The sequence below is a fragment of the Varanus komodoensis genome, unplaced genomic scaffold, assembly GCF_004798865.1.
Source record: "Varanus komodoensis strain SLA01 unplaced genomic scaffold, ASM479886v1 scaffold29_1, whole genome shotgun sequence".
NCBI classification, from domain to species: Eukaryota; Metazoa; Chordata; class Lepidosauria; order Squamata; family Varanidae; genus Varanus; species Varanus komodoensis.
Genome location: NW_025335759.1, coordinates 5,849,666 through 5,868,829, shown reverse-complemented (window position 1 = coordinate 5,868,829; position 19,164 = coordinate 5,849,666). Strand labels below are relative to the sequence as shown.

Below are 19,164 nucleotides of genomic sequence, written 5' to 3'. Positions count from 1 at the left end.
ACTCCCCCGGTAGCATGCCCTGCAGTGTGAAATTACTTTGGTGGCTAGTCTTGTTGCACCGGGGCAAGCGCAGAAACAAGAAGCCAATTTAAAATGTTAAGCTCTATTATTTGTGCTTTGACTTGGCTGACACCACTGTGTAGGTTTTGCCAACACAATTTATAAATGTGAAAGAGAACCCAGCATGGAGAATTGCAGTACTCTGCACATTAAAGATGTCGGTGCTGGAGCATTCGTCTGCACATTCCATTCTGAACAGAAGCATCAGTAAGCCTGCTCTAATGAAACAAAAAATGAATTCAAGAGTCAAGTTCCTCAGCGTGCTGGGAAGATGGAGACTCAAGGAGGGAGGAAGCCCGGTGAGGTGTCTTTCCCAATGACCTTCAAAAACCAGCACTAGGCCCATTTTACTGATTTTTGATTCCCAATTTCACTTGGAACTTCCGGACTACAAATTAGGCAATTGCCAACTATACAGGAAGATATTTTCATTCCTCTCATTCTATAACCCCAAAGTCATCCTATATAGTTGATTTGTTGGCAATTCAGGACAGATAACAGGAAGGTCTTCTTCACACAGCATATAAATGATGAAATTCATATCCACAAGAGGTAGCCCTGGCCACCAATCTGGTCAGCGCCAAAAGGGGATTGGATAAAACCATGGAGATATGCTAGTGTCTCCTAAGGGACAAGCATAATCCCTTTGCATTTAAGCAGAATCCACCCTTACTTTACCGAAGATTGTCCATGTAATGTATCTACTTCAGGAATCAGTTTCCCCAGCAGAGTTCCATCTTCCTATTACTGTGAAGCGTGTGTAGATCCAGCCCATGTTGGGAGATTTCAGACATATAAAAGAAGGACTTTTTCACACAATGCATAATCAAACTATGGAGTCCATTTCCACAAGAGGTAGTGATGGTCACCAACCTGGACGGCACCAAAAGCACATTGGGCAAAATCACGGAGGCCAGCAATATCTACTTGGCCTTGATGGTTATATGCTTCCTCCAGTCCTAAAGTTAGGATGCCTGTGAACACGAGCTGCTGGAGGACACGGACAGGAGGGCGCTCTTGTACTCATATCCTGCTGGTGGTTTCCCCATGGGCAGCTGGTTGGCCATGATGAGAGCAGAATGCTGGTCAAGGACCTCCAGTGTGATCCAGGAAGGCTCTACTCATGCTATTAATATATAAATCTATAATCTATAAATCTAATCAGATGGGACAGACCAGAAACTGGAGATGCCCAAGGGCTGCTTCAGGGCCCCTCGGTTTCTTAGATGCAGTTCCTTAAGATGGGCTGCTGAAGATCTTCCACCCTGAAGACCAAATTCCAGTTTGAAGAAGCGGCTGGGGACCAAGCACATTCAAGTAATGGATGGAACTGACGTTTCAAGGGGCATGGCCAAGAAGAGGAGATGCCCACATATTTTAGCTTAAAGTTGTCAGGAACAGTAGCAGGACATTACTTGGAAAAACATGTGTTCCTGAGAGCTACAGCTGAAGGGGGCATGTCCTAACTGTTCTCTTCTTGCTTTGCAAGCCTTGGTGTCATTGCCACTATGTGGTTGACTTTAAGCCTCTTGTTCAGTGTCCCACGATACGGCCGGCAGGTCTTCCACTCCAGGCTGCTGTCCAGTCTCACCCCCACGTTCACTGAAAGCAGCTCCAGAGTGCCTCTGCTTCCACTGGTGCAGCGCCTCTTCTCCACCTGCCACCCTTTTCCAGGGAGTTTCATTTTCCCTTCTCTCTGGATCGTCTTCTTCTGCCTCAGCTTGCTGGTGCACCTCTAGCTTCTGCACTACTCTTAGCTGTTGCAGGTCCAACACTCTAAAAACTCATCTTCTTTTATGCTCCAGCGCTCTCACCTTTTCTTCTTCTAACACGACTGTTAGCGTGCACATGTTGCTTGTGCAGGCTGTGCTGAGCTCAGGCAAGGAAACAAACATTGCACAGACGCTGCTGGTCACCACCACTGGGGAGACTTCTCAGCCCGTTCTTTCTGCAGCCTTTTTGGTTCTACCTTGCTGGGCCTGCTGCATCAACCGATGCTTTCTCCCGTCTCCACTAAACGTTAGCCCGAGTCCTACCAGTAAATGGGTGTTACAAGGAAGAAAAAGGGTTGGGGGGGGGGTGGCAAGGAAAAAGGAGGAAAACCGTGTGACGGCCCAGCCTTCTCAATGGTCTTTGAGTAAGGCCCTTCTTTTCACTGCAAACCACCCACTCCCAGGTTTGGAAACGAGAATTGCCTACAGTTCCCCATAAGCCAGCGGCTGGGGCTCTTGGGAGCTGGAGTCCAAGCAGTGCAGAGAAAGCCACTGCAGCCCAAAGCCTGGAGGGGTACATGCGTCTTTCCCCCCAGCTTGGCCTACAGGGCAGCCTGTGGAAGATGAACACACAGCAGCTATCAAAACTCAATTTATTTCAAACGTTATAATTTTACAGATTTGAAACTCTTCAGTGAACACCACCAGCATGTTTTTGCTTCACTTTCCTTGCTTCTCCAACCTCCTCCACCCCGTGCCTCACTATACGCTCTCTGCACGGTGGCCCTTCGCAAAACTTTTCCATCCTTCCGAATGTGGCTGCAGGAGATCAGAGGAGGCGCAACCGTCTCCGTCGCAAGCTGGATACCACATGGCTCGCATTCAGGCTTGCCTTCCTCCCTCGGCTTTACAGAGGGCGAAAGTCCGCAAACCTGCCCCACACCTGCAGCCATGGAAGCCAGTTTCTTAAAAAGCGTGCAGTCTTAAACAGGAAGTGTCCCAGCCAGGCTGCCTCTACCTGGTCAAGAGCGCGGGACAATCACAGTGGCAAGCCAAGGGACACTGTGGCAACCACAAAGAGACTCTGAAGTTGGTCTGCTAGACACACGAGGTTCTCAAGCGCCATCACTGTGAGTGGAAGTGTTGCTTTGCAAGTGGAAAGCAGGCTCTGAGCCAGATGTGGACAGCGGTGTCATATTGGGGGGGGGGGGGCAGGAGCAGGCACCTGCCTAGGCCAAGGCATCACATGACAGGTGGAGGCTAACACAGATGGCAACCTGGACGGTCAGGGCGATATTCCCACTCAACCCAAAGATTGCAGCCACCCATTAATGTGACCACCTACAGAACGTTGCCGGGGGGGGGGGGGATTTGCCCTCCGCTCCTTCCTCTGAAGGCTTCCCAAAATAAGCCAGCAGAGGCAGTGATGCCCCAAACCCGCCCCCTGCCACCACCCGCCCCCAGCAAACCTGATCAGGGAAGCTACACCTGAGGAATCTGGGATTCTTAAAAGGATGGGGAATCGACCCTCTCTGGAACACAGACTGCCCCCTGCTGCTAGCAGAAGCCAGGGCAGCCTTTCCAAGCTGGACTCCTCCATTATCCCGAGGTCTTTGGGGCTGAGAGATGGGAGTTGTGGTCAGATCTACCTGGATGGGGGACCAAGTGGGGAAGAATGCTCCAGGGCATCCACACTGAATAAGCGTGGGCCCCAGCCAGGCTCAGGCCCTACGCAGGGAGCAGCCTGGTGGAGATGGACGCACACACAGTCCCCCGTCTCGCTCTGCTCCTGAATCCCCCATCCTGTTTGGCCAGGATGGCTGGAAGCTTTAGAAAGAAATGAGCACCAAACCCTACATTAAAAAGAGGAGGCAACGTATGCTTTTCTCAATAGCCAGGAGAAACAGAGGGCTGGAGATGGGATAACCGCCTGATTTTTTCAGTGGGCAAAGACCTTTAAAAACAAAGCATAAAAGAGAAAGGGGGAACAAAGGTCGCAAGATTAGCAGAGAAAAGCCCCTGACCTGATGCTACAAGCCAATTCTGAATCGAGGGCCGAGGCTGGGAAAAGAGCCCATAAAAAGCCAAAGCAGATGGACACTGGCATGTTTCTAAAAGAGAAATCTGTCGACTGATTCTAAAAAGTTAAAAAAAATAAAGGCCGTATCCTCCCAACCACCGATCTTTGGAGAGCCACAAGGGAAGCCATTTTGAATTTAAACAAATCCCAGCATCTGAGAGAGTAATTTTTATATCAGCTAATTTTCTCCTCCACAGATACAGGCGGAACAGTTTCCCCTTCTCGGGAAGCCATCGGAAGCCAGTCTTCCAAGTCCCTTTCAGGGAACTCGAAATGCTGGCACGCCTGGACGATTCTCGCGGGGGCTGCAAGGAGTCCGTCAACTCTGCCGGTCCTTCACCAGTAAGACGGTGTGCTGCCCACCACCCGTCACACAGAGAACATTGCGGTTTTCCAGCTGCTGCCCAGACATCTGCACAGGGCTCCAGGCATCCTCTTCGTCCCCCGTGGCAAGCTGCAGGTTGGACCCCATGCCCCAGGCAAACGCTCGACCTGGGAAACAGGAAGGGAAAGGTGGCAAGGCCAAACAGAACTCTGGAATAATGCTCTGGCCGGCCAGCATCTCTCATGATCCACTGCACAATATGGGATACATGTTGGCGATACGAAGAGCTCAGCCTCATGACTGTGGCCAGGCAGAAACCAAGCAACTTGAGGTTTGTCCTGCAGGGCAATGGCTTTGAACCTCATTCAGCCCAAGGGCCAAATTCAGTGCCAGGGAATTTCTCAGGGGGCCACATTCCAGCAGGTCCTGGAGAGGAATAAGGTGTCTGTTCCAATGATTTCCCAAGGAAGAAAAACACGTAAGACACCTTGGGAGAACGGTGTGCATGCACACAGAGGTGCGTGTAACAAATACATACATGTTCCCAGGCTAAAGAGCTGGTGAAAGTGGCAATGGAAGCAGCCAAGCTGGCAAGAAATTTCAAACAACCCCAGATGCTCCGTTCGCCAATCCAACAGAGTACCATAACCTCATCCAGATGCCGCCGGAATTTTTGGAAAGCTGGATTTTAATGACATTATCCCGTTCCCTAGCTACACACCTCTAGCAATTCAAGGTTTGTTTCTTTTCTAAAAACAGAAGCATATTCCACTTTCTTCCAAAACTGAACGTGGCTCACACTGCCCAGAGAGCTCTAGGCCAGGGGGCTCAAACTCAGCTTACCTGGGGGCCGCTGGAAGTAGAGTCTGGGTGAGGCTGGGCCGCATCAAGTGGTGGTGCTGGGCCGCTCATCCCGCATCCGGCCCGGGTGCCGCCAGCGCTTTGAAGGCCGCAGGGCCCCCCCCCGTGCGCCGCCCGTCCCGGCAATTGGCCCGCGGGCTGCGGGTTTGAGACCCCTGCTCTAGGCCCATTTTGCCAGATTGCTGGGGTGGGGGAACTGGAGAGCATCCGCACCGGTGCTCAAACACCTGAGCCAACAGCTCTCGGCAACCCGCACATCCCAAGATCCACCTCATCGTCTAAGAACTAGGAAGCTGGGTGTACTTTTTGAAGACGTGCCATTACTACTCTCCAGTGGGAACATGCCTGCCGGAGCCGCTTTCCACACAGTCTACAGACTGAGTGGCTCAGAGCCCGAGCGCTTTGTCAGACTCACCATCTTCTGTGACCGCATAGCCAACTCGCTCCCCGCAGGCCACTGAAGATGCTCTGGGCAGCCCAGGGATGGCCGTGGGCGTGCTCTTCTCTTGGACTCCTTTGCCCAGGCCCAACATGCCATAGTCGGCCCTGCCCAGACTATACACTGTTCCTGTTTGAAATTGGGAGCGAGAGAGAGAGAGAGAACGAGCTGAAAGACTGCCCCGTTAGGGGAAATCTGGCCACGGCCAAGAAAAATCCAGTGATGCAGCAGAGCAATGCAGCCAGGCCGCAAGGGAGGGATGGCCCACCTGAAAGGTCCTCAGCACCCATGTGAAAGCAGCCTGCCCTGACTGATCCACCGGCCACATTTCCACAGACGCAGCTCAGCAGTGCCTGCAGAATCTTCAACAGGGACCCCTCCTGACCACCCCGGCCCCCAGCGGTTCCCGCTCCTTCCTCCTCCCTGCCACTCACTCGCAGGACAGGCAGGGAGCAGGCAGGACTTCACACCTCCTGCTTCGCATTCCCTCCACCACCACTGGCAGGTGAGCAACTGGGGGCTGGAACGGGGGGCTCTGCTCGGTGGGAGCCTGCTGGGCGTGGGCTGTCGGAGCCGCTCAGGCACGCCACCCTTGATACCAGAGCTGCACCCAGGGCAGAGCTGCTGCTCCTCCGCCCCCGTCCACCCACTCTGGAGAGCCGCCTGAACACGCATCTCCCTGGCCTGCCAAATGCGATGCAGAGTCCACAGTGACTCACCTTCCGAGTCCAGGCACACCGTGTGATGCTGTCCAGCGGAGAAGCCAACCCAGGACCTGGTGGAATTCCTGAACGCAGTCAAAATCTTTGGGGAATAGTAAGTGTCGATTCCTTGTGAGCCTGGGTGAGAGCGAGGCAGGCAGCAAAGTTCGATGAAGTTAATGAGATGCAGCCGGTACTTACAAATTACTCTTTGTTAGCAAATTCCAGGGCAACATTCATTGCTGCATTACATTCAAACCCCACCTTTCTCCCATTTGCAAGAACCCAGGGCAGGTCACACGCTCCTCCTCCTCTCCATTTTATTCTCACACCACCCTGAGAAGTAGCTTTGGCTGAGGAGTGATGACCAAACCCAAGTCACCCACTGTGGCCGAGCGGGGCCTGGAACCTGGCACTCCCAGCTCCCCGGGCCAACGGAATCCCCGCTCCACGGCACTGGCTCCCAGCTGGCTCTCAGTGTCCAGCCGTGTTTAAGTGCTCACCACCGGAGACAAAGCAATGGATGGAGAGGAACAGGGAGCTGGTATGGCAGGGAGAGGACATGCCACCCCTCTCCCGAGCCCAGCACTGGAAACAAGCACGCTGCTAGAGGAAGCCCTCCTTCCAGGCCAGCACCGAAAACCAGCCCCAGGAGTAAACTTTGGGCTCATGCGCAGGGCAGCACTGGCGTTTGAACACACTACACAGAAATGGCCTTGCGGGGATGCACGTCGGCTGAGGGGTACAGGGCTGGGAGCACGGCAGGTCCCACTGAGAGAAGGTGTGTAGGGAAGCAGAGCAGGGGAGGGTATCCTCCACCTGGCGCTCTCCAGCTGTTGCTGCACAGCAACTCCCATCGCTCCAGACCACTGGCCATGCTGGCAGGAGGATGGGATCTGTAGTGCAATGTGCCTTCCGACAGGGAGGGGTTGGGGAAGACTGGCCTAGATCCACCTGGAGCAGGGAATGCTGTCTCTTGTTTCCTTGCAGGACAAAACAGCGGGTGAAAGCCAATCCCCTGCCCTACCTTTTTTTTATAAGGCCAAAGAGAAGCCACCCAGCCGTCCTCACTCACTCCCCCAATTTGCAATAGCACATTCCTTGGAGAAGAGCTCTTCTTATGGGGTGCTGAACCGCAAGGCCCACGGGCCAAATCCAGCCCACTACGGATCATGTTCTGGCCCTCCAAGTTCACCAAATGGATCATCCCCAGAACACCATTTCTTTGATGGTTTTCTTCTTGTGAAGTGTTTTCTCCCATCAGTCCTGATTGTTCTTTAAAAGGTCAAAAGCTAAAGATGAACTCAAATACTTTGGCCACCAAATGAGAAGGAAGGACTCCCTGGAGAAGAGCCTGATGCTGGGAAGGATTGAAGGCAAAAGGAGAAGGGGGTGGCAGAGGTTGAGGTGGCTGGATGGGGTCACTGGGGCAGTGGGTGTGGGCCTGGGTGGACTCCGAGGGATGGTGGAGGACAGGAGGAATGTTGTCTGTGGGGTTGTGATGGGTCAGGCACGACTGTGCGACTGAACAGAACAGAAAACCGGAATGCAGCCATCAAGGCTTTTGCCAAAAGTGGAATTCAGTCCCCAGCTATGACGGGGGCACTGGGCACCTCCCAAGCCCCATCAACGCACAGGCTGCAACTCACCCAGCTGGTAGTAATTGGAAAGGCCGAATCCAATGACGTGGCCCTCCTGGGTGATGGCAATGGTTGAGTAGGAGCCGCAGAAGACGTCCCGGATCTGCCCCTTGGTCTTGCAGCCTCTCTGCTTGATGGTGACAGCCTGAGGAAGCAGCAGTCGCTCTGGAGGGGGAACGGGAAGGGGTTTAGGGACAACTGGTCCCAGCCGGAGAGGAGTAATCCCTTGCAGTGGGGATGGGGAATCTCCAACTCAGGGATCAAATCCAGCCCTCAAGTTTCCCCAGATGGCTCCACGCCAGTCCATCGGGTGGATTTCCTGCTCTTGTGCTGGTGCTTCCAAGGGTCTCTCCCGAGGCAAAGGGCCAGTCAGTAAGAGCATTTAAGCTAAAATTTGGTGCTATTTTGGTCTTGCTCCCTTTGCCTCCGTCCCTGCCTATCACTAGAATGCATCCCCCAAGAACACCTCCAGAACACCTCCGAATTTAGTCCTTAAGGCTCAAAGACATTCTCCAGCCTCTGCTGCACAGCCTTAAGCTCAGCTGATGTTTTGTTAAAAACCCTCCAAAACAAAAGGCCTCACCGCGAAGCAGTCAAGAGGCAGCCCATGCCCAAGACCGGGCCCAGCCTCCTCTCAGCTGCCTTAAGATCACTTGTATGCACGGTTTTGTTCCAAGCGGACTTCCACCATCCTTGTGGAGCCCTCGAAGCCTGGAAGGAAATCACGCGCCCACTCCCCAAAGTGCCTGTGGAAGCTAATGGAGCCAGCACAGCATGCTGGGAAGGATGGGACTGGTAGTCCGAAGCACTGGAAGGAGGAAGGCCACAGTAAACCAAGCACCCCACCCCAACACATTTATCTTTGCCACAGCCCACTCCAAAACAATGTCCACCCGCTCCAGCGGTGGCTGACGCCCGCTGGCACTGGTGGGAAAGAGGACAGAGCAAGTGCTGGATATTTGACTGAGATTTCCAGAGGGGTGCAGGAGAAGAGCATCCGTGGCACTTGGAAGCAGGGCAGTCAAGGTGCCGGCCACAGGGAGACCTCTCTGCCACGAGATGGCCAGGGACAGGCAGGGAGTCACCGCCCCGTTTGCCCCAAACACTGAGCCACTGCTGAGCCGATCTCACGCCGAGCCACTCACCCAGCCCTCTCCTTCCTCCTCTGACCGCAAAGACTTGGGGCACACGTCCGAGCTGGCCGTTGTCTCCGCAACCGCAGGTGTAAAGGCTGCCAGCCGTGGACACTAAAGCTAAGTGATGGCTACCTGAGAAGAGAAAGTGAAGGCTCAAGAGTCTGCTTTCGCTGTTTATTCTCCACACTCCCGCATCTTGTGAGATTCCATTCTGGGGCAAGTCTGTCTACTGGCAAGTTTCAGGGAAGAATTTAGGCTTCTGAAGTGCAGTTGTAGTTGCTTGCGAGGGAAGACGGAGGAGCAGCCACAACAGAAATTGAATTTGGGAACGGGCAGTAGAAAACGCCGTTGCCATCACGCTGCAGCACAGACCCGAGGGAGAGCACACAAGGAATGGCTTCACAGCGAACCCTCCACATCCCATGCACTGTTTCCGCCACCAAGAAAGGAACGTTCAGCCATTGCAGGATCTTGCCATTTAATACACTCAGGTGTGCCTTATGGAAATCATGTGTACACCTAGACAACATTCCATGATCAGAAAGAAGGGCCAGAACTCAGTAGGAGATCACACGCTTCGCATTCAGAGAGCCCCCAGTCCAATCCCTGCCAATCCCGAGTGCAGGGGGAAAAGACACCTCCTTGGACCCCTGGCACATTGCTGCCGGTTGAGGTAAACCACTGCTTCCCTACCTGCAGTCCTCCAGCACTGCTGCAACAGAACCCAAACCATCTTCAGTTCGTTTGCCATGCTGGCCGTAGCTGGTGGGAGCAGCAGTCCGGAACTTTTAGAGGGCCCCACGTTGGGGAAGGTTGCAAGGGACAAGACTGAGCTAAGAGGGCCACAGGAGAGCCCTCGGACTCAGCTGCCCTGCATCACTCACCTGAGGCAATTTTAACAACTGGCACGTCCAACTGCAGCTCCACCGGAAAAGCACTACCGTTTGCGGACTCCAGGTGCTCTTGGCCCTTCGTAGGCGCCAGCAAGCCGATGACGCCGTTCTCGTCCTGAGGTGTGCAGAGGCACAAGAGAAGGCAATGCAAGAGTGCGGGAAGAGCCCACCTAGCCCGGCGTGCTGTTCACACGGCAGCAAGGCGCCCTCTGCCCCTGCGGCTCGCGCACACAGCCACCGCGGCTCTGAGAGCAGAGGGTGCAGGCAGCCCCAGGGCTAGCAGCCACTGCTCTCCTCCTCCTCCTCCAGCAATGTCTTCAACCCGCTTTTAAGCCATCCAGATGGATGGCCATCAGTACATCACACGGAGGGGAATTCCATCATTTAATTGCGTGTTGTCTGAGGAAGTCCTTGCCTTTATCGGTCCGGAATCCCCTAACAATCAGCTTCGAAGGATGGCCCTGGCCCTGGTTTTATTGCGATGCAAGAGGAGGAGAAAAAGGTCTCCTCCTTTACACCATGTGCAATTTTGTACATGGCCAATGGGCTACTAGGGACAGAGAGCCAAAGTGCACCTCCCTCCTCAAGCAAAACTGGACCACATACCCGGAAAGCGCCCCAGATGAAAACACGTCCATCCTCCGTCAAGGCTGCCGTGTGGCTGTCCCCGGCCGACACCTGCACCACCTTCTCCTTCAGATCAACGAGCCCCGGCACAGAGTCAGACCCCTCCTCTGACGTGTCTCTTCCCAGGGCACCCTCGTCATTGCACCCAAAGGTGTAGATCTGGGGGGAGGGAGGGAGAGAGCAAGCTACACTGTGAAATGGGAAGCCTGGGGAAAGAAATCAACAGACGGACCAAAGCCCACAAGCAGTTCGGACAGAAGCAGGACATTACCACCACTATCTGTTTAGAGCAGGAGTGAGCAAGTTCCAGCCCGCCAAATATCTTGGACTACAACTCCCATCATCCCAGCCATCATAACCAAGGGTAAGCGATTGTGGGAACTGTAGCCCAAAACATCTGGAAAATGCATGGTCGAACAACTGCCCTAGAGGGAAAAGCAAGACAGGCAGGAAAGCAGCTGTTGGGGATGCCAGCGGACTGAGACTTCTCAGTGATGGCCCCAAAACGGAGGACCTCCCTTCCCATGGACTTGCCCCTTCATTCGCAAAAGAGTCCTTCTCTGAGCGGATGTAATTTGCTTACATAATTTTATGCTGGCTGCCTTCTCGCATTTCGCCTGAGTTACCTGTCACGTCTTAAGGGCACTGCCCTCGAGAGCAAGTGAAGGGAGAACGCTTGTGCATGTTTAGGCCCAACCAAGCCCCACAACGCCCCCCTTTCCTTTCTCACCGCTTTCCTATCTACACATGCACAAGACTGAGCCATGAGCATGCACAGCTGCTGGCGAACAACCCCAAAGCGTTAAAAACCAAGCCCAGGCTACGGACAGTGGTTAGGTGGGCTCTGGGCCTGTGAGACGGAGCCACCCACCAGCTGAAGCCACCCGGGGGGGGGGGACTCGGGAGCCCTGCCAACTTGGGCGGCAAGGCCCCGGCACAGGGACAGAAGGGGCAGCCTGGCACCAGCACGAAAGCAGCTGCAGCCCCCCCTGCTCCAGCCAGACAGCAGCTGCCGGCTCTCCACGGCTGCCGCCCCACATGCTTTTCTCCAGAAATATGCACTGAACCGGTCGCACGTCATTGCAGGCCGTCTCCCTACCCAGCCCAATGAAGCACTAAAAAGCAGGAGGCCACTTCAGATGGAAGCGGGGGGCTGAGCGGCCGAGGGAGGCTGGAAATCACATTTCCAGTACTTTCCAAAGTTGAGGGTGTTTTGCTTCTTTTAAATGGCCCACACTCAGAAAATCAGAGCAAGGGCAAAATGTTCATCTAGACCAGGGTTGCGCACCCTTTTTGCCTGCGAGTTCCCATCAAGAAGTGACGAGGGGCTGCATGCACACATGTTCACACCGACACACACACAGCCCTGGGGCCTCCCGGGGCTTTGGGCAGGGGTGGTTTCCCCTGGCGCACTTTTCACATCCCGATTTGTACTTGGAGGGTCAGGGGCTTTAAAAAGAACAAGGAGGCATTTTGATGCAGTAAAATTAGGAAGGGTCCAGAGGAGGGCAACAAAAATGATCCAGGGTTTGGAAACACTGCCCTATGAGGAGAAACTGGGAGAACTGGGCATGTTCAGCCTTGAGAAGACTGAGGGGGGGCATGGTATCCCTCTATAAGTACCCCAAACGCTGTCACACAGGGGAAGGTCAAGATCTCTTCTTGCTGATATCACAGTGCAAGACACCAAATAATCAATTCAAGTTGCGATAACCCAGATTCAGGCTGGACATCAGGAAAAGCTTCCTCACTGTCAGAGCAATACGACAGTGGAACCAGCTGCCTAGAGGGGTGGGGGGCTCTCCCACACTGGAGACACTCAGAAAGAAACTGAACAGCCATCTGAGTGGTATAAATTGGTGTCCTGCAACAGTACAAGGTTGGACCTGATGGCCTTCGTGGCCCCTTCCAACTCTACTATTCTACGATCCCCGCTTGCAGGTTCAAACAGTCCAGTTCAAATTGCCCACCCCATCCCGCTGCAAATGGCACAAGACGGACAAATCCCTTAGGTCAACTCCAGGCCAGCCAGTCTCAACGCCCTCCCAGTCCAGGATCACACCAGCAACCATTCCAACAGACTGCGCAGAGGGAGACGAGAGGGGAAGCGGGGCTTCCGGCTGAATTATTCTTTTCCCTCTTCCCTCCCCATCCCTCCTTCCTTCTGCATTGCATCTTTTCCGATCATAAGCCTGCATGGAGGGATTGTCTAGCCTAACTGCAATATTTTGGCAACCTTGGCAGCCTTTCTGACTGAGAAGTAGCGTAAAAATACTTCAAATCAAGGAGATAAGCTCTTATCTCCTCGATTACCCTTTCCCTTCTTCCCCACTTCCCTTCCCACTGACATGGTGACTTAGACAGCAAAGTAGGCTATGTCCGTATGTCCAACACTCTGAAGCAGGGGCAGGCAAGCAGAAGTGCTGGTCTACAACTTTCCTAAACCCAAGCCCAGCATGGCCCACGGCCGCGGATGATGGGATCTGTCATCTTCCAGAGGGTGACAAGTCCCTGCCGCAAAATGCCTGGTGGCTCAGACAAACTACGCCAGCAGCTGATGGTTGGAAAGAGGATGGCGACCGTCCCTCCAGACTCACCTTGCCCGTCTCACTGAGGCACACGGTGTGGACCCCTCCTGCCTCCGCCTGGATGATTTTCTCAGAGAGCTTCACCAGGGCAGGCCTCTTCCGTGCCAGGATGTCCGGCCCAAGGCCCAGCTGCCCGAGATCACCTTGCCCCAGCGTCAACACCAGCCCAGACTCTATTTGGTGGGAGTGATGGCTGACTGGGAAGAGAACAGGCGGAAGGGGTTGGAAAGAGGAAGAGACATTCAATCAGCACAGCCCCGTGGCTGCAAGGCCATTGAATTCAATGTCACTTTTCCCACTGATACAACTTATATCCTGCCTATTTCTGTAAAAGAGAAATCAAAGCAGAATGCAAGCCAGCATCAGCATGATTTTAAACACCTAGAAATCCAAATGAATAGACCACAACAACAAAATCGTAAGACGGCAGGGCTGGAAAACACCCAAGTGCTATTCAAACTTTTTAAGCAAATACCTCCTTAAAGAGTCACTCAGAAAGTTCTGAGTCACCTGCAAATTCAAGGGGAATGCTTGGATGAGCCATGCGCAGAATGCTCCGCCCAAGACAGGATGGAGAGAAAAACTACTTTGGATCGCTAGACAATAAAGTGATTAATGATGCAAACAATAAAGTATGTCTCATCATTAGTGTACATGGTGCTTTTAGAGCAAGGCTGGGGAACCTCAGGCCAAACAGCCAAATCTGGCCCTCAGAGTTCCCCAAATGACCATGCCCCCTTATCTGGCTTCATCCCCTTCCCCCTGATGGCCAATCCTTTGTCAGTTTCTTGGCTTTTATACAATTTAAAATTTGAAATGCCTCCTTTATGACTTAGTTATTTCATTAAGCAAATTTCAAGGGAAAAAAAAAAGCTGCTGGTTGGACAGTGCAGCCCCCTTGTTACCCACAAGTCATGACCCCCATCCAGTCCCCACACTTTACCATGAAAGGAAAATGAAAAGTGATGCTCCTTTACATGCTATGAGACCCTTCTTCATACACGCAGGTCCATCACACACACCTTCGATTCACAAGCACCAAGAGCAGCACATCAAAGCTCCAGTGGTATTTCAAACACACACATACAAAGTGGATGGAACCAGAAAATGCCCATAGCATGTTGGAGCAAAAGGCCAAGTGCCAGCTCACCTTTAGTCCGCTTCACTTTGAGAGCATCGTCTTTTTCCAGCACTCGTTTTCTTGGCATTTTTCTTTAAAGCTGGGGAGGAGAAAAGAAGCAGGTGGATGAATCCCCAGCGAAAACACTGGTCTGCATAAGACTGCAGTAGAAAGTCACTGAGTACCATTTACAATGGCGGGGTGATTTTCCTCCTCTCTCCCTGCTGGGAGGCTTCCCAGAAGTTAAAGGGGGTGCAAAATTAGACTGTAGCTAGAAATATGAAGGCCTGGAGTAAAAATAGGGAGAAACCCCATGGTAAAAAGTAAAATAAAATCTAACATTTTTTTAAAAAGTCACATGGAAGAAACCCAAGGGAATGAATTGTTACTTTTTTCCTGCTCTGTCCCTCCTTTTTTCCATTTTATTTTTTTCCAGCCCTTCGTATACCAAACTGTTTCTGCGATCCAAGAGCACCTTCTGTTCCTCAACTGCAGCAGAGTGAGGAACCCTGCTGAATCAGAACACGTGACCAAGGCAGCTCCCCCAAGAGCCCCCAGCTCATATTGACATCAATGGAGTGGCCACAACGGCTAAGTTTCACAGAAGAAAAGTCTGGTGACTTCCAACATTCCCCAGCCAGCTAGTGCAGAGGTCCAGCAATTCCCAGCATTCTCCATCCAGCCAGAAAAAGAGTGCAACCCAGGCAGGCAGAAAAGAGTCCTACGGCTTCCACTGTACCCCGTCCAGCCATGTCTAGACAGAATTCTAGGAGTTAGAGGAGCTTCTTACCTAGCCATGCATATGACTGGGCCCTAACTGAAAAGATTTCAGAAGTCAAAGGGCTCCCTTGTTTCATATCTCCCCCTGACCATTTGCCATGTGCCTGACAAAGAAAAGGGCATTATTACACACAGTGCACTCCCTGCCCCAGGACCACCTGTTCAGTCCTCTCAGTGGTTCAGCTACGCCTCAGAAAGTCAGAGAAAGCCAAGAGGACAACTGCTATATTAAAAGGGAATTTAAAATCAGGCAAGCAGTATCAGAAAAATGCTTCAATGCATGTACTTCAGAGGTGCTTCGATGCACACTTCTTTCAAATTTAGTGAAGGGGGATAATGTGTGAATAATGTGACGAGGGGGCAAAGATCAAAACTAATGGAGCAAGAATTTTGCTTGATCTACTTGGCAGAATGCAGGAAAACAAGTCTGCTGACATTTTGCATTCATACCAAATGCAGTGATGTTGGGGGCGGGAGGCTGTAAGCTGGTCAAGATGGAACCGCCCCACCCCAAATTCTGGGTTGTGCAAAGCAAACTATTTTTACAGCTTTTGCTTGGCTTGCATAATTACATAAAATGGACCACCACTTCTTGATTTAACTATAATTCAAAATAGATAATAGAAAACTATACCTATTCCAGGGTGGCCTGGAATTCCTGGGCCTCCAAGAATAAATATTTTCAAGCACATTTTCAAAGCCTGTTTTTTCAATTACAGAAGAAGAAGAGTCTCCATCTCATAAGAATGGACCAGAGATGCACCAGATTCCATTTTGCAAATGATGCAAGAGCGGGAATGTCAGATAGACTTGCATGGATCCCCTCACAGAACCAAATGAACTGCACTCTTGTTTACCTTGGGTCAAATCTCCATCACCAGTTTATGCCATTTTCATCAGTTTAATGCAGGGCAGACGGCTCCTGGGTTCAAGGGGTCTGGAAGCTAAGCCCACTCCATGGAAATACCTAAGGAAGCTTCACAAAGCCAAATGCATAACTTCTGTAAGGCCAGATTAAGACCATACGCTTTGCAGTCCTGGTTTAATGCCACTTTAATTACTGCACCTTCCTGCAAAGAAGGCTGAGAAATTAAGTTTGGTGAACTGCTGAGAATTCTTCTTTCAGAGATTTTCAGCTGCTGGACTATAAACTCAGAACTCCCTTGGAATAAGAAGTGTGCATCAGAACAGTTTAAATCTGTAGCACTGTCTTGGCCTACAGCTCCCATCCACCCCAGGCCCCAGGACCTGTTCTCTGGACAGCATGAAGATGGAGCAGGCTGCTTTGAACAATGCTCCCAAGTCACTGCTCGGTGCAATATCCCCTCCATGTGGAAGGGCAGGGAAGCATCTTTCCTGCATGCCACTAATCCTGCTGCCTGTTTGGTTTTAATTCATACTAGCAGGGTATTTCTGCAGAAGCTAAGAGGAGCATCTTACAACAAAAGGACGGTATAGCCCTTCATCCATTGCTTTACAGGTGAACATTTGTACTTCCAATGTTGGAAGAACAGTCTTTAGAGTGTTAAAGGAGTACAGAAAACCCATCTCCCCTTCCTTTTCTTAATCCCTTTTCCTAATCTTAATGAAATAGAAAGGGTATGTACATTAGTGAATATTAAAGACTGTTCTAATATGAAATACATCCGTTTAATAAGCTTCTCCCCAAAAGAAGCAACCACTGGCTGTTCTGAAAAGATATGCTTAAAAGAACCACTGCCAGAATTTAGCCAAATGAGACAATCCCTTATGAAAGCAACATTAGTCTCTTTCACTGCCAGCCAGCCAGCCAGCCTTGTTGAATAAGACCCAGCCTAAGATCCAGGTATGTGACAGGTGGATGCCAAAGCATCAGTCCACCAGTTATGCATCTTGTGGTGGTGCCACAGCAGTTTCTCAAATTCCTAAATATGCTCACTGATCCAGAAAGGTTCAGGACCCTGGCCTAGCTCAGTATTGACTCCTGTGATGTGTAATGGTTCTCCAAGGTTTCAGGCAAGAGGTGTTTCCCAGCTTAATCAGGAGATGTCACACATACAATGTGGTCAATTTGGGTCATGCTTCTGCCACTGAGAGATGGTGCTGTGGCACTGCCATGCATCACTGCATGAAAGTTTCTGTACTGGGAACTCCAGCAAATAGCTCAAAAAATAATGTGTGTGGGAGATCAGAAGGAGAAGCGTTCAGAGGCCAGCAGTCAAACAAACAAATACATCTTGCAACTAAAATGTAATGCACACAGAAGTACCTAAAAAAATCCTCTGGCCACTTGCATCACCGCATTCCGCAAAGGAATCAGCATTGGGACGAAATATGGGGCAGGGGAACATGTAAGCCAACGAACAGCACAGTTGTCGGGAGTTCCACCTGTCACACAGCCATTGGATGCACCACAGCCCTGCCAGGAAACAGAGAAAGAAGGGCCTGAGTTGCACAGTAAGTTGATCATGCCAGATGGGACAGACTTCCAAGCAGATGTGCATGGGACTGCACTGCATGGGTGAGAAAACGCACCCCTGGACCTCCTAGGCACCCATTTACCTGGAAGCAAGTCCCACCAAACTCCATGGGACACACTTCCAAGCAACACTTTCTACAGTGTAGTCTTGTTGGTTTATTGTGGCAAAAACAGCAAAGAACTTTGCAGAATCCAAAAGACTCACGAATCTATTCTGGAACAAGTATTTCGGTATTATTCCGCTATGTTTTGGTTCTGTTCTAAGTCACCTTGAGCCTTTTGGTTTTTGAGAAAAGCATCTATTAATTACCATCAGTATTTTGACAACGCATCTTCATGATCATCCTAACAATATAATTAAGTTTCTTCAGCTGCAATCTTGTACATGTTTAGAGAAAGAAAAACTCCTACAACTTCCAGAGTGCCCCAACCGGCCATACTGGCTCAGGCACCCGCGTTCAGGCAAGAAAAAGGTCCTACAATGGGCAGCCTTCCCCTAGATGGAGAAGGCTGCACGTTGCAGACCCTCCGTTTTCTGTCTAAACCTGCACAGGATGGCGTGTTGAACTGCCCGTTGTCTGCATCACCCGTTAAACTGTCACCTCCCTCACCTTTTAAAATTAAAGAAGAAAAACCCCAGCCCTGCACGGTCGACGTTAAATGCAATCCCGCGAGCGAAGCGCGCACACATGCACATGTTTCACTCCTCCTTTTCCCCTTTCCCATCTCTCTCGAGGAAGCAAGCCGGGTTTGAATTTCCCGCGCTGGCCCGTCCGCAGAGCGAGCGGCTGGACGGGCACCGGACCCGCGCGAGGCTCCGCGAGCTCCTCTTCCTGCTCCCGGGGAACGTTAGGAGCGCGCGCCCTCCCCTCCCGCCTGCCCGCCCGCCCCGTTGGAACGCGAGCTCGCTACCTCGCGTTCCATCCGTGGAACGTTCGGACCGCCGACTTCCGCCAAGCCACGTGGGCCCGAGGCCGGGCGCGCCCTTCTTGGATAACTTAGCGGAACGATCCGAGAGCCCAGCGGGAAGAGGGGGCAGCGGCGTGGTGCCGGGGGGGGGGGGGACAAAGCTCGCAGCTTCCCCATTCCGTGGGTGAAGTCTCCAGGGCTATCGCCTTCCCGGCCACACGCCCCGCCTCCACGCAGCCACTAGGAGACTCACCTCGTTCTTTGCCAATTCACCGCTCCGCCACTTCTGAGTCTAGCAAGTCTTCTCTCAGTAACCTCCCCCCACCCCCCAACACAACACCAGGAGTCCTGATCCTTAGGAGCATGCGCGTCGAAGGTTCCCTCCCCGGCGCGGATATCATTGGCTAGGAAAAGAGGTGGAAGCAGATTTGCTCCGGAGCGCCGCCTGCAGCTCAGAAGGAAAAGAGGAGGAGGAGGAGGAGGAGGAGCTCACTTTCCCCTCCCCCACACACTACAATAACGAGTCAGCGGGGGTGGGGGGCTTTCCCCCTTCCTTCCGCTATCAACTGCTTCTTATATCATGCTGATGGAAGAGATCTGGATAACTTGCACATTTGGGGGAACGGGATGATCTTTCGGATGGCGTAATAAAAATAATATACCAATATGGCTTTGGGAATTTTCCTTAGGGTCAACACGGACACGTGTCCTTTTTATTGGACTTACTAATTAACCTGGAAAGGAAGGGACCCCCCCCCCGCGCGGGCGCGCGCAGCTCCCAACGTCAGTAGCCCAGCAATAGGGTTTTATTCGTGCATTATTATATATAACTTCC

At 52.0% G+C, this 19,164-nt stretch overlaps 1 protein-coding gene across 3 annotated transcripts; it reads right to left on the bottom strand.

The window, feature by feature from the left end:
- Nucleotides 1-2,411: 2,411 nt before the first annotated feature.
- On the bottom strand, nt 2,412-18,696 carry RCC1 (regulator of chromosome condensation 1). Of its 3 annotated transcripts, XM_044435180.1 has the most exons (12): nt 18,583-18,696; nt 17,211-17,360; nt 15,820-15,938; nt 14,213-14,282; nt 13,072-13,259; nt 10,454-10,633; nt 9,839-9,962; nt 8,964-9,086; nt 7,828-7,983; nt 6,197-6,316; nt 5,454-5,606; nt 2,412-4,344 (listed from the first exon to the last, which is right to left on the bottom strand). In XM_044435180.1, exons 4-12 carry the CDS (start codon nt 14,268-14,270, stop codon nt 4,172-4,174), a joined length of 1,275 nt encoding a protein of 424 aa, XP_044291115.1. In that variant the 5' UTR covers nt 14,271-14,282; nt 15,820-15,938; nt 17,211-17,360; nt 18,583-18,696; the 3' UTR covers nt 2,412-4,171. The 3 variants fall into 3 exon arrangements, with proteins under 3 accessions (XP_044291115.1, XP_044291114.1, XP_044291116.1); XM_044435179.1 differs by lacking the exon at nt 15,820-15,938; XM_044435181.1 differs by lacking the exons at nt 15,820-15,938; nt 17,211-17,360 and having other exon boundaries at nt 18,583-18,664.
- Nucleotides 18,697-19,164: the final 468 nt, after the last annotated feature.

What these genes read in the sequence shown, in the direction of transcription:
- RCC1 (XM_044435180.1), bottom strand. Translation starts at nt 14,270, where the DNA reads ATGCCAAGAAAACGAGTGCTGGAAAAAGACGATGCTCTCAAAGTGAAG. An exon ending in AGTTGTTAAAATTGCCTCAG is followed by an intron (nt 9,087 to 9,838) that starts GTGAGTGATGCA and finishes TTCTCTTCTCAG; the next exon opens with GTAGCCATCACTTAGCTTTA. An exon ending in GGTGTGCCTGGACTCGGAAG is followed by an intron (nt 5,607 to 6,196) that starts GTGAGTCACTGT and finishes AATTTCAAACAG; the next exon opens with GAACAGTGTATAGTCTGGGC.